The sequence below is a fragment of the Myotis myotis genome, unplaced genomic scaffold, assembly GCF_014108235.1.
Source record: "Myotis myotis isolate mMyoMyo1 unplaced genomic scaffold, mMyoMyo1.p scaffold_m19_p_10, whole genome shotgun sequence".
NCBI classification, from domain to species: domain Eukaryota; kingdom Metazoa; phylum Chordata; class Mammalia; order Chiroptera; family Vespertilionidae; genus Myotis; species Myotis myotis.
The window spans coordinates 45,553,680-45,566,231 of record NW_023416314.1 but is presented as its reverse complement, the minus strand read 5'-3'; the positions used below and the strand labels follow the sequence as shown (position 1 = coordinate 45,566,231).

Here is a 12,552-nt window from a genome sequence, read left to right as displayed (position 1 = left end):
TATCTGTCTTTTTTATTATAGCATCCTAGTGGGTATAAAGTGGTATTTCATTGTGGGTTTAATATACATTTCTGTGATGGGTAGTGATGTTGAACATCTTTTCATGTGCTTATTGGCCTTTTATATGTTTTGGAGAAATGTCAATTACGAGCCGTTGACCATTTTTAAATAGGTTATTATTGTTGAGTGGTAGGAGTTCTTTATATATTTTGGGTATTAGACCTTTATCAGATATATGATTTGCAAATATTTTCTCCCATTTAATGGGTTGTCTTAAGTTTCTTGATGGTGTCCTTTGTAGCACACAAGTTTTACAATTTGATGACATCCAGTTTACCTATTTTCTTTGGCTGCTTGTGCTTGGTGTCGTATCTGAAAAACTATTGTCTAATCCAGGGGTCCTCAAACTTTTTAAACAGGGGGCTAGTTCACTGTCCCTCAGACCGTTGGAGGGCCGGACTATAGTTTAAAAAAAAACTATGAACAAATTCCTATGCACACTGCACAGATCTTATTTTGAAGTAAAAAAACAGAACAGGAACACATACAATATTTAAAATGAAGAACAAGTAAAGTTAAATCAACAAACTTACCAGTATTTCAATGGGAACTATGGGCCTGCTTTTGGCTAATGAGATAGTCAGTGTCTGGTTCCATATTTGTCACTGCTAGTCGTAACAAGTGATGCAAGTGTGCATCAGTTAGTCTAGATCTGGTTGGAGATTTCAGATGTTTCATTCTGGAAAAAGGCTCTCCTAACTTCAAAAAAAAGGCCCTACTCACTGCAAAATTAAAAAAAAAATAGACCTCCTAACTTCAAAAAAAAATAAATCCTAACTTGTTCTTACCTCAGTCCTCAGGCAGCAGCAGGCTCTACACAGGCAAGCTTGTGACTTGTCTGATCACACCCGAGACAGAGAGAAGGAGGGGAGTTGGAGAGTGCGGGCGCCACATTCCACACATGCGCACTGCGGGCCTGGGACGAGTCGGCTGCTAAGCAACAGGCAGTGGCCGCAAAAACACCCGGTGGGCCGGATAAATGTTTTCTGTGGGCCATAGTTTGAGGACCCCTGGTCTAATCCAAGTTCATGATGGTTATATCTGTTTCCTTCTAAGAGTTTTGTAATTTTAGCTCTTAGATTGAGGTTTTTAATCCATTTTGAGTTCATTTTTAAATTTAATATGGTGTGAATGAATTAGTGGCCTAACTTCATCCTTTTGTGTGTGGATATCTGGTTGTCCCCATACCATTTATTAAAAAAGACTGGATACCCTTTTTTAAAGTTTATTTTTCAGCTGTAACCGGTTTGACTCAGTGGATAGAGCGTCGGCCTGCAGACTGAAAGGTCCCAGGTTCGATTCCGGTCAAGGGCATGTACCTGGGTTGCGGGCATATCCCCGGTGGGAGATGTGCAGGAGGCAACTGATCGATGTTTCTCTCTCATCGATGTTTCTAACTCTCTATCTCTCTCCCTTCCTCTCTGTAAAAAATCAATAAAATATATTTTAAAAAAAAGTTTATTTTTCAGTAACAGTAACATTTAACATTATTTTGTACTAGTTTCAGGTGCATAGCATAGTGGTTAGATAATCATTTACTTGACAAAGTGTCTCGTGTCTCCCCCCCCCCCCCCGACATTTCCAGTACCCACCTGGCACCATACATAGTTATTACAATACTAGTGTCCTGGTGCACGGATTCATAAACATTGAAAGGAAATTAATTAGAAGAAATATTTTAATATCACTATTCGCCCTTTCTCTATAATAGAAGTGTCAACCAAATTCACGATCGACAATGACAGATCGAAACACACGTGATTGGTGCCAGCAAGAGCTTTATATGTATCGCACATGCGCAAATCAACTTAGCCTTTTATAGATATAGAATAAACTTGCTTAATTAGATCTGCTTTGTGATTTAGCTAAACTTTTTCCAGCCCAGTGAAGCACCCCAACTTCTCTTTCAGGTAATTGTCAGCAACACAGCAGTAAATATCAACATGAAGCAGATTATTATTATAGATCATGCAGGGAGAAAAAAGGGCAAAATATTTAACTGTAGCAGTGTTTGACTATATTCTGCACAGTGAGAAAACCTGAAGTCATTTTCAAGTTCCACCATTTCTTACTTCTTTTCAGTCAGGTCAAGTTTCTAAACTTTCTAAATCTCCATTTTACGGCTAATGAAAAGAAAATAGGATTCTACCAAGTCTCCTATCTACCTACTCCAGGACTTCTGTGAGGATCAAAAGAGATGAGGCACAGGAAAATGCTTCACAAACATTTGGTTACAGTGTAAAATGTTTGTACCTGGCTGTAAAGCAAGTTGTGCTCCTGGGCTGAAGAAACTCCAAGGAGGCTCATCACTAGGGAAATGAAGCTGGGCATCTATAAGATCATCACAGCAAACATTCTCACACATGTCTATAAAGTCTAACATTCAAATTGGGTTATAGAAAGCCTTATTTGAGAATTTCTCTGGAATTTATGCACCAGAGTGGGATCACTGGATCATAGAGTATAGACATACGTAATGTCACTAAGTACAGCCAGATCACTTGGCAGAATGGCTGTGTCAATTTACACTCACCACACAGCACGTAAGAGTTCTTGCCTCCTGACATCTTTGCCAATCTTTACCATTACCCACCATTCTAATTTTTTTCCTTCTGACAGGTAGGAGGGCTGTCTCATTTATATTTTTCTATAATATATAATTTATATTTTACTCAGTGGTTTTACTTTGGTCATCTTTTAATGTATTATTTTTAAAAATCTTTTAAGCTTTTCTTTCTGCGAGTTCCCATTTTTCTCTTGGGGTCCTTGTGATGTTCATATTTAATTGTAGAAATTTATTGTCTATTCTAGTATTTTAATCCCTTGTCAATTTTAGATGTTGCAAAAGCTTTTCCTTGTCATCTATCTTAACTCTGTTCATGGTATTCTTTATTGAACAGAAATCTATAATTTTGTTGAATGTAACGTTTTTCACTGTACAGTTTGTATTTTTAGGGTCTGGTTTATGGAGTCTTTCTGCTCTCTAGTGTTCTCTGCTTTATGATTTTATCTCCCTGTGGTTTTACCACACGAGCCTGTTTACATGGCCTTTTGAAGAGATGCCTTTCCTTTCTCACCTCTGGCTCTCAGGAGGTTTGGCAGTTGATGTTAATGTTTGGCTGCTTCTGATGGAGGAAAATAAATGCAAGAAAACTGATACACTCCCCTTTCTGTAAGCCCTGCTCTCACTCACAGGGAAGAACTCCTTTCACTCTGTTTGTACTACATGAATCCTGCCTGTTCAGCTACGGCTGACTAGAAAGGGATGCATACCTACACTAGCTGAGTATTCATCTCCCTTCAGGAATTTGGAATTAGGTCCACTCTCTGCTGGCCTCTTTAAAAACATGCAAATGAGGGGTTTTGGGATAACCATCTTCTCCCATGTTCCTAGAGAAGCTAAAGAAATGGTCTGCAGAGAAAGAATGAAGAAGATATTCACAGAGAAACAGAAAAAAAAAGCCTTGTGGCCCATAGAGAGGGAGAAAGATGAGATAGAATGTGAGAGTAGCTGTCCTACATCCTGATGGATTTCCAGTTTCTAGGTCTATTCTCTTCTGAGACCAGATTGCATCATCTGTGCTAGTTAGGGGTGGTTAACTGCTGTAACATACTCCAAAGTATACAGTTGCCCTAACCCACTGGGAAGTTATTTCTAAGTTGGTGGAAGGCTCTGTACCACGCAGGTGTCTAGGAGTCCACGTTGATGGAGGTTCTGCCGTTTTCATGGTCACATGACTTCCAAGGTTTCCCTAGGTGCCAGCATCCAGCTGAAGGGAAATGAACTTGGAGGTTAATACATGGGAAGTTGTATAGGCCAGGCCTTGAACTAGCTCATATCCCTCACATTCCCTTGGCTGGAACTCAGTCACGTGGCCACATTTAACCGTATGGTAAACTGAAAACTGTCTAGCTGTGGACCCAAAAGGAAGGGAAAGATGGGTTTGGTGAACAGCTAGAGATTGCCACATCATATTATCGGTGTGATGCCTCTATGTCCTTATAACCAAGTTCCCGTTTTTTCTTAGACTTGTTTGAGTTGGCGTCTATTATTTGTACCTCAATGCATTAGGTGTTTTCATAACAGCCATATTTAAAATAGTAGAAGAAATAAAGACTGATGAATTTATTTTCTCAGGAAAATTGGGCCGATTTCCACCTATGATGCATCATCACCAAGCACCCTTAGATGGCCAGGCCCCTACAGCTCGCACCCAGAGGTCTCACCTTGCAGAGGCCTTTGCAAAGGCCAAAGGATCAGGTGGAGGCACTGGAGGAGGAGGAGGAGGAAGTGGAAGAGGCTTGATGGGGCAGATTATTCCAATCTATGGCTTTGGGATATTTTTATACATACTGTACATTCTATTTAAGGTAAGTGGAATCATCTTGGTCCTATTATATCAATGACAATCTAATATTATCGTAATAAAAGTCATTGTCAGTATTAAAACCCTTTACAGTTCATAACCCTTTTTCAAATCTAATATCTCTTTAAACCTTGCCTCCTCTTCATAAGGTATTTAGGGTAGGTGTTGTCCTATCCTCAGTTTTACAGATGAGAAAATCTTCACTCAGAGCTTAAATGATTTCTCCAAAATTCACAACGGAAACTGCAGAACCAGGACTTGAGCCTGGATCTTCTACTTGCTAATCCAGTTAGCAATAAAGTTAAAAGCGCTTGACTGGGCATATTTGCAAGCTGAAAAGGCATAAAGCTGCTCTAAGAAGAGCTTTGTTGTTAGGATTGGCTCAGGGGTTTTCAGGTAGCCACTATGAGGCCAGGTGATGACTATACCAACAACACTTTGTCCTTCTTCTCCCTGGAGTATGAAGTGCTGTTTCTCAACATCGTCTTCAGTAATTCTTCTCAAACAGAACTGTCATATCCTGAAACTAAGCCTGATATTTCTTAGTTCTGGGGAGACATGGTTTGGGTCCTTTATAAGTAGACTGCTAATTTAAGTTCCACCTCCAGCCCAGCTTTGGCAGGCCATGGGCCTCGCTGGGGGAAGAGTTTTACTTTGCCCTTCTAACTAGAGGAAGAGGCGAGCTCCTCCTAGCCCAGAAATTCTGCAGACAGCCTGAGGTGAGTGTTAGGTGAGCGTGGCCAAGGCAGATGACCGGTAGAGAGATACTTTTTCCGTGTGCCTTGCTAATATTTTACTTGGAAAGCTATTGTTTTTTGTTTTTATTGTTGTTGTTTTTGTTTTGCTTTGTTGGGGTTTTTTTAGATATTTATCTAATGTTGCTATTCAAGTGGATTTCTGACTTAATTTTTGTCTCCCAGCCTTTTTCTTTTTTCACTTTATATGAGGGGTTCCGTGACTTTGAGGTTCTGAGCTGCTGTTGATGTGCTGTACCTCCTTCACTTCTCAGCTTTCAAAGGGGAAAACTGCAGCGGACCGGAAATGCTCTACCGCCACACCTGGAGACACCTACAGGAAAATTAGTAAGTGCCCCTTTCAGAATGGTCACAAGTCTGACTGAGTCAGACAGCTGTAATGCAGCCAGACGGACAATCTGGGTATGTCCTAAAAGCATTTCTCAAAAGTTGTCCCAAATTAATCTGATGCCATTTTTTACCTTAGCTCTGAGAGTTCCTGAAAGTTTCCATATTGACGTTGGCTTTAAAGGGAAAGATAGTTACAAAAAGTACAAAACTATGAGTTCACTTTTTTATGTTAGTAAATTAATATTTCACATTTGGAATGCGTTCCTTCTCATGTCCAGACTTCAGAATATTGGTAGCAAATATCCTTATTTCACAGAGAGGAAAAGCAAGGCAGAGATCAAGTCATTGCCAAAGTCAGCTATTAGATCCAGGGACAGAATTTAACTCTTCTGGCTCTTGAAACATGATCATCAAATGTTCACTACCAACTAGAATATTCTGTGCTCTCTGGGGAAATGCAATGTATATGGCATAGCTCTCCCTCTAAAAATTTATAGTCTAGGATGGATGTCAGGAAAAATAACTTGTGCAAAGTGGACTACCTAGACAGAAGGGATCTTATAAAAGCCTTATAGGAAATCATGTCTAGCTGGGTGTCTGTGGAGGAGGCCTGCCAGCTAGAGGGGATGGCTTGGATGAGACAGCCTAGCATAGGGCAGCTGTGGGGAAGAAGGTCTAAAGAGTAGGGAAGTTAAGCCATATTGTTGAAGGTCTTTGAGGCCAGATTGCTTTATCCAGTGGATCTTGAAGCCTCATCAGAGGTTTTTAAAACAAAGACATCAGCCAAATGAGGTGAGGCTGGACCACAGAAGCATCTGCCCTCGGCCATTATTGCTTTCCGTATTTATTCCGCATTCTCTGTGGAAATAAATATTTCAGTCACACTCTGCATCCTTTTTAGAAATCTTAAATATTCAGGGACTTCTTTAAGAAAGATGCTGTGTTCTTAATTGAGATAATGTTTAACAGTGATGGTAAATGCGTCAGTAAAATAATTTTTAAAAGATTTGTGGACTCTTTAAATTCGAGTAGCAAATTCTGTATCCTGTCACATAACCATTTAAAACAGAAAGAAGTAAATAAAATGAATTCTAAGAGCAGCTGTTTTATAATGTAGTAGCAGTTATATCAGCTCCTTATCCTTCAATTTCAAATCATGCAGGAAATAAAAATAACTTAAGCATTTATGTAGCACAGTCCTCCACTTTATAGATGTTAACTGCATGAATAAGAATGTGGTCCAGAAGTATTAAAAGGCCTTTGAAACACTACGTCTGCAGTAACCCTTTGAATACATCTGGGTAGAGGATAGCACTGGGTATGACACAGAAAAACTAGATTATCTACATAATGAACATCATTTTGTTTTCCTACTGCCTTAAAGTTCATTTCATGTACTGATGGGTGATTTATTTTTTCTGGTCTACTTTTAGGGTCTTAACGTTAGTTGAGGAAACTACTACGGGAGGCAGGGTTACACCATTTCACTCCATATGACTGGGACAGAAAATCTTGGGCAGAGAGGTCTCAAGATTTCCTCTATTGAGGAAGCATGAAATTTAAACTGTTACTTCTGGATGGGTTTGTAACCTCATGTGCAGGTGAACTACTGCTCATTTCACTTAGTTTTCTAAAGTGCCTTATATGTTTTGTACTTTACCCTTGAGCATCATTTAGATTAGAATAGCCAAGTATGGCAGCAACCTAAGCGTCCATGGGTAGATAGATGAATGGATCAAGATGTGGCACATATATTCAATGGAATATTACACAGCCACAACATAGACTGAAATCTTGCCATTTGAGATAACATGGATGGAACTAGAGGGTGTTATGCTAAGTGAAATAAGTCAGACAGAGCAAGACAAATAACTATATATAGACTAGAGGCCCAGTGCACGAAATTCATGAGAAGGAGCGGCTGCCTGCCGGGGCCTCCCTCCCTTCCCCTGGCCGGCCCCGCCCACTGGTTGAACTCCCAGACAACCTCCCAGTGGAGAGGACAATTTGCATACTATGCTTTTATTATATTGGATTTCACTTATATGTGGAATATAAAAAACAAAGCAAATGAACAAACAATGCAAAACAGAAACAGTTTCATAGACATAGAGAAAAAAACTGATGATTTCCAGAGGGGAAGGGGATAGGAAAAAGGAAGAAAAGGTAAAGGTGAATAAGAGGTACAAAATTCTAGTTATAAAATAAAAAAAGTAATGGGGATGTAATGTATAGCATAAGGAATACAGTCAATAATATACTTACCTGGTATAATGACAGAATGGTGATCACTTCGTTGGGTATGTTAATGTAGAATAACAACATTACACACTTGAAACTAATATAATGTATATATTAACTATATTTTAATTTAAAAAAAAAACACAGGAAAAAGGGTATGTTTATCTTCTTCAAATTTCTTCTTGAGTGACTATAGGGGTATATTTTTCAGTCCTAGGTATTTTCTTAGCTGGTCCTACTGTATTTCTGTGCGTAAGAGTGATTTGTTCATCACTCACTAAACATGTATCCTTTAGATCTTGGCGCCCAAACCATAGCACCTTTGTATCCTGATTGGATTAGCTGGAGAAACTCTTAAGTCTCTTCCCTGAGCCTCAGGACCAGCCTGCATTACGTAGAGTGTCACAGCCAGCCATGTCTCAGAAAAGAGCTTAGGGAGTTGTGTGTGATGATTCTTAGATCAGTGCTTGTTTTTCAGCCAATTTTGAGCTTGTTCAACTGCAAGAAAAACTCAAGGAGACAGAGGAAGCCATGGAAAAATTAATTAATAGAGTGGGACCTAATGGTGAAAGGTAGGTTTTCAGGATTCAGACTATTTCCCATTTAGAGAATCAATTCAAGATTTTTCTCTTCTTTGATTTCAAGGCCACTTACTTTCATTTTATATAGTTGTCAACTTATTTGGCATTTGCATGTTACTTCTCACGAAACGTTTCCATTTTCATGCTGTTAAGCAATCTCCGTTTTCAAGAGCATATGTTCAGTGTTATGCACATTATTGAGAGTGAGTGTGAAGGTCAGGGTGAAGCCCTTCCACCCCTCACCTCCCCTTCAAGGGTGGCCATGTGGTCCCTGGCCAATCACCACGCTTCATCTCCTTGGCTGCAGTGATGGATTCAGTGGTATATACAGGACCCAAGTTGGGCCAAGTGTACTTTCGTCTGAAACTGGATCTTGAACCCAGTGGAACCTGATCTGAAAGCTTTTCATATTAACTCACCCTGGCAGCAGTCCCTAAAGAGATTATCCATTTGCTCCTGCTCCCTAATCCCTCGAGCTGCTCTGCCTCCCACCTTCCTGAATCCTGGATCTTCAGCAATTCTTCTCATATTGTGAGCTATCCCACATTCTCCCAATAAATTCTGCTACCTCCTCCAAAATCTGCTACCTCCTCCAAATACAAGGAGCCAATTTATTGGAAGATTGGTTGCTTGTAACCAAGGAATCCTGATACAGCCTGTGATTTCTTTTTTTCCTCCATGAAATTCCTTAATTTGGCCCAACTAGGACCTGGGTTGGAAGGGTGAATTTAAGGTCAACTTCGATGTAGTGGCAAGACCTCCAAGGGGATAACGAATAATGAGACTGGCTTTGTGTGAAAAGTCAAGAGCAGGTGTAGAGTTTGGACATCATCTTCGTAGAGGTGGTGGTTTAATCTGATACTGGGTCAGCTTTCTGAGGCCGTTTGTAAGAGTAGAGAAATGAGGGCCCTAGGATTGAGTCTTCATGACAACCATGTTTCAGGAATTGGGAGGAGGAAAGTGAGCCATGATTAGAGGTAAGAAGAATGGTTAAAGAAATGGGAGGAATACATGTCTCAGTAGACAAGGGAGAGGGCATTTCAAGAGGATGGTTCCACAGTACAGAGAAGTTAAGAAGAATGAAATGTGAGAAAAAGACTTTTGGACTTGAGAGTAAAGTGGTCATTGATGATGCAAATTTTGGTAAAATGACGGAATGGAAGCCAGATTTCAGGGAGGTGGAGAAAATGGACTGTGAGGAAACAGGGAGCAACCAAACACATGAGCACTTAACAGTGTTCACGGCACTTGCCTATACAGTCATAGTTACCACTGCCTTCCAGGAGTAAACCAAGGTGAGACAACAAGGAATCTCTGAAAATCTTCGTTGTGGTAAATTCAGAAGGTGTAAGGTGGGCCATGATGAATTGCCTAATGCATGACATGGGCAATATTAATAGACCTGTTCAGAAATGAAAGAGATGCTTTAGTTTGGAATTCTCTGAGAAAGCTGCTCTTGTCTGTTTCTGCCTCTGCTAGCCATTCCTCTTTTATTTAAGGTTCTGGTTTTTCATTAGTTAAGAGACAGAATCCAGCCCTAGCCGGTTTGGCTCAGTGGATAGAGTGTTAGCCCTTGGACTGAAGGGTCCCAGGTTCAATTTCAGCCAAGGGCGCGTACCTTGGTTGCAGGCTCGATCCCTGGCTCTGATGAGGGCTCGTGTGGGAGGCAGTCAATCGATGTGTCTCTCTTACATCGATGTTTCTCTGTCTCTCCCCCTCCTTTCCACTCTCTCTAAAAATCAGTGGGAGAATATCCTCAGGTGAGGATTAACAAACAAAAAGAGAAACAATCCAGCTGTTTCACTCAGTAAGAATCAAAATACATTGAGTACAGTCCAGAGAAGTAGCATGTGCAGCCAAGAGCAAGAGCTTTGTGATGAACACACAGGCTCTTGTAGGTGGGGGTGACCTGGATGCCCCAGAAGCCCCCCCCCAAAGTGGTCATTGTAAGAATTGGGGGTTATGTAGAGCAGATGAGCAGTTGTGGCGAGTCAAGCTCCTGTACTGATGCGATCCAAGAGGCCCAATACATTTAGCTGAATGTAGAACAGACAAGCTTCCTCAGTTCAGGCTGTGAGGCCATTCGTGTGGAAGAACTGGAGCCCTGGTGTTGTTTTCCTCCCACCGAGGGCTGCAGAAATGCACCTTTATTTGCCTCAGTTACCACCTTCACATTGGAGGGAGGAAACACTGTTCTTTTTCCTTATTGGTCATTAAGGATAACGTTTGTTAGGCTGAGCATAACAAGGAATGCTGGCTCCCACTGGCTGATTAGAAACATAGAGGACACCTCCATGGGAGGCTGTTCAGAAGGTATTATTTTTCCTTCGTTAGTGCTATGCTGATTTTTAATGCTTTGGGGCTTTTAAGAAAAGAAGTAGCCTCGGTTAAATCCTGCCGCTAGTTAAAGCTTGTAGCAAAGCAGACAGTTCTCAGCCTTCTCTGTAGGGCCTTGCCTGCCTATGAGTGTGATGCAGTGCTTCCTTCTCAAAAAATAAAATGCTCCTACCGTTTTCCTTGAGCCCATCTTATTCTTGCAGACATTTTTCCAGAGCCACCAGTGAAGTTGGGACTCACACCCAGGTTTTCTAAACTGTGGAACTTGAGCACTGTGCTTTAAGAGTTGCACCGAGTGCTTTCAGAAGTCAGGAGACATTAGTTTTAAAGTGCTGACATTAACTAGCAATAGAAATGTATAATTTCCCTCTTGAGGGTCTCAGTTCCCCCAGTGTCTGTGGTCTAGATAATTGATTTGTCAGAATGATCCAGCTCTGGAATTTTGCGATGTATCTGCACAAGTATATGCAGCCTGGTGATTGTAGGGATGGCCTAGTACAGTGATGGTGAACCTTTTGAGCTCAGCGTGTCAGCATTTTGAAAAACCCTAACTTAACTCTGGTGCCATGTCACATATAGAAATTTTTGATCTTTGCAACCATAGTAAAACAAAGACTTATATTTTTGATATTTATTTTATATATTTAAATGCCATTTAACAAAGAAAAATCAACCAAAAAAATGAGTTTGCGTGTCACCTCTGACACACGTGTCATAGGTTCACCATCACTGGCCTAGTAGCACATTTTCCCCTAGTCGAGGCTGATGTCCCAGCAGCTTTTCTTTTGATGACCTTGCGTCAGACAACAGTAGCTTGCAGTAAATGGAGTGTTATTAAGTAACAGTGAGGTGCACTGAAAAAATATTGAACCAAAAGCTGAGCTATCTGGGGTCTGGTCCCAGCATTGACATAACTCATGTGGGACCTTGCGCAATACCTTGATCTATTCTGGGCCTTAGTTTTCCCGTATATAAAATCAAACCGTTGAATTGATATGTGTAGTTACCAGCTATGCTGCTCTAGAATCAGTTCCTAGAATTATCTGCTGCTGCTCCACTTCTAGAATCCAGACAGATCATAGTGATATTTATGTTCATTGCCAAGGAGTATTTACCACTAAGTGGCTGGATTGTCTGATATTTCTAAGCAGAGCACAGACTGTGACTTCTGACCAAGAAAAACAGCTCCTGTATCAGCTCCAAGAAATCACCAGGGTCATGAAGAAAGGAAGGTTCACTGACAGGCCCACTCCAGAGCAAGAGGCTGAGGAGGCCCCTTACATGGAGGACTGGGAAGGTAAAGTGTCTTCCCCTTTCTCTGTTAGCTGTCAGCCCAGCAAAGAGATGTTAATTATTTTTAATCAGCTTTATTACTGAAGTATAATGTATATATAATAAAATTCACCAATTTTAAGGGTATGGTTGGGTGAGTTTTGACAGATGTGTAGAGGTGTGTAATTACACCATAACCATGATATAGAACATTTCCATCACCCTTTGCAGCTAATTCCCTCCTCCTGCCGGTGGCTTAGTTTTCATATTTTTGTAAGTGTATCTTAACAAAATAGGGAAGTAGACATGGATTTATATTCAGAGATCTTAACTGCTATGTTACTTATAAGGGAAAGTTGGAAGGAATCTAAGGGTCTCCAGAAGAGGCAGGGTAAGTCAGATCAGTTCTGTAGCTGTGTGAGGGGATATTGTGCAGCCAGCTTTAAAAGACTGCTGACATGGAGAAATGCTCACGAAATAATGTTGAATGAAAAAAATCAGGTATAACATTTTATATACAGGGTGATCCCTTTTTTTTTTTAAAACCATATATATATATTTTTTAAAAACCATCCTATCTAATAATAGAGAAACATGGTAATTAACCGT

At 40.5% G+C, this 12,552-nt stretch overlaps 1 protein-coding gene across 5 annotated transcripts in view; it reads left to right on the top strand.

Moving 5' to 3' along the window:
- Positions 1-12,552, top strand: part of RIC3 (RIC3 acetylcholine receptor chaperone) — a 35,367-nt gene that overhangs the window by 18,640 nt on the left and 4,175 nt on the right. For 4 of the 5 annotated variants that reach the window (XR_004970404.1, XM_036325280.1, XM_036325281.1 and 1 more), the window contains exons 2-5: positions 4,199-4,431; positions 5,437-5,509; positions 8,232-8,325; positions 11,823-11,968. Coding sequence is in view for 4 of the 5 variants with exons in the window: in XM_036325280.1 (XP_036181173.1) it covers positions 4,199-4,431; positions 5,437-5,509; positions 8,232-8,325; positions 11,823-11,968 (546 nt within the window). In the remaining variant the exon portion in view is untranslated. Of the gene's footprint in view, positions 1-4,198; positions 4,432-5,347; positions 5,510-8,231; positions 8,326-11,822; positions 11,969-12,552 lie in introns of those variants that run through there. The other variant, XM_036325284.1, reaches the window with a different exon arrangement.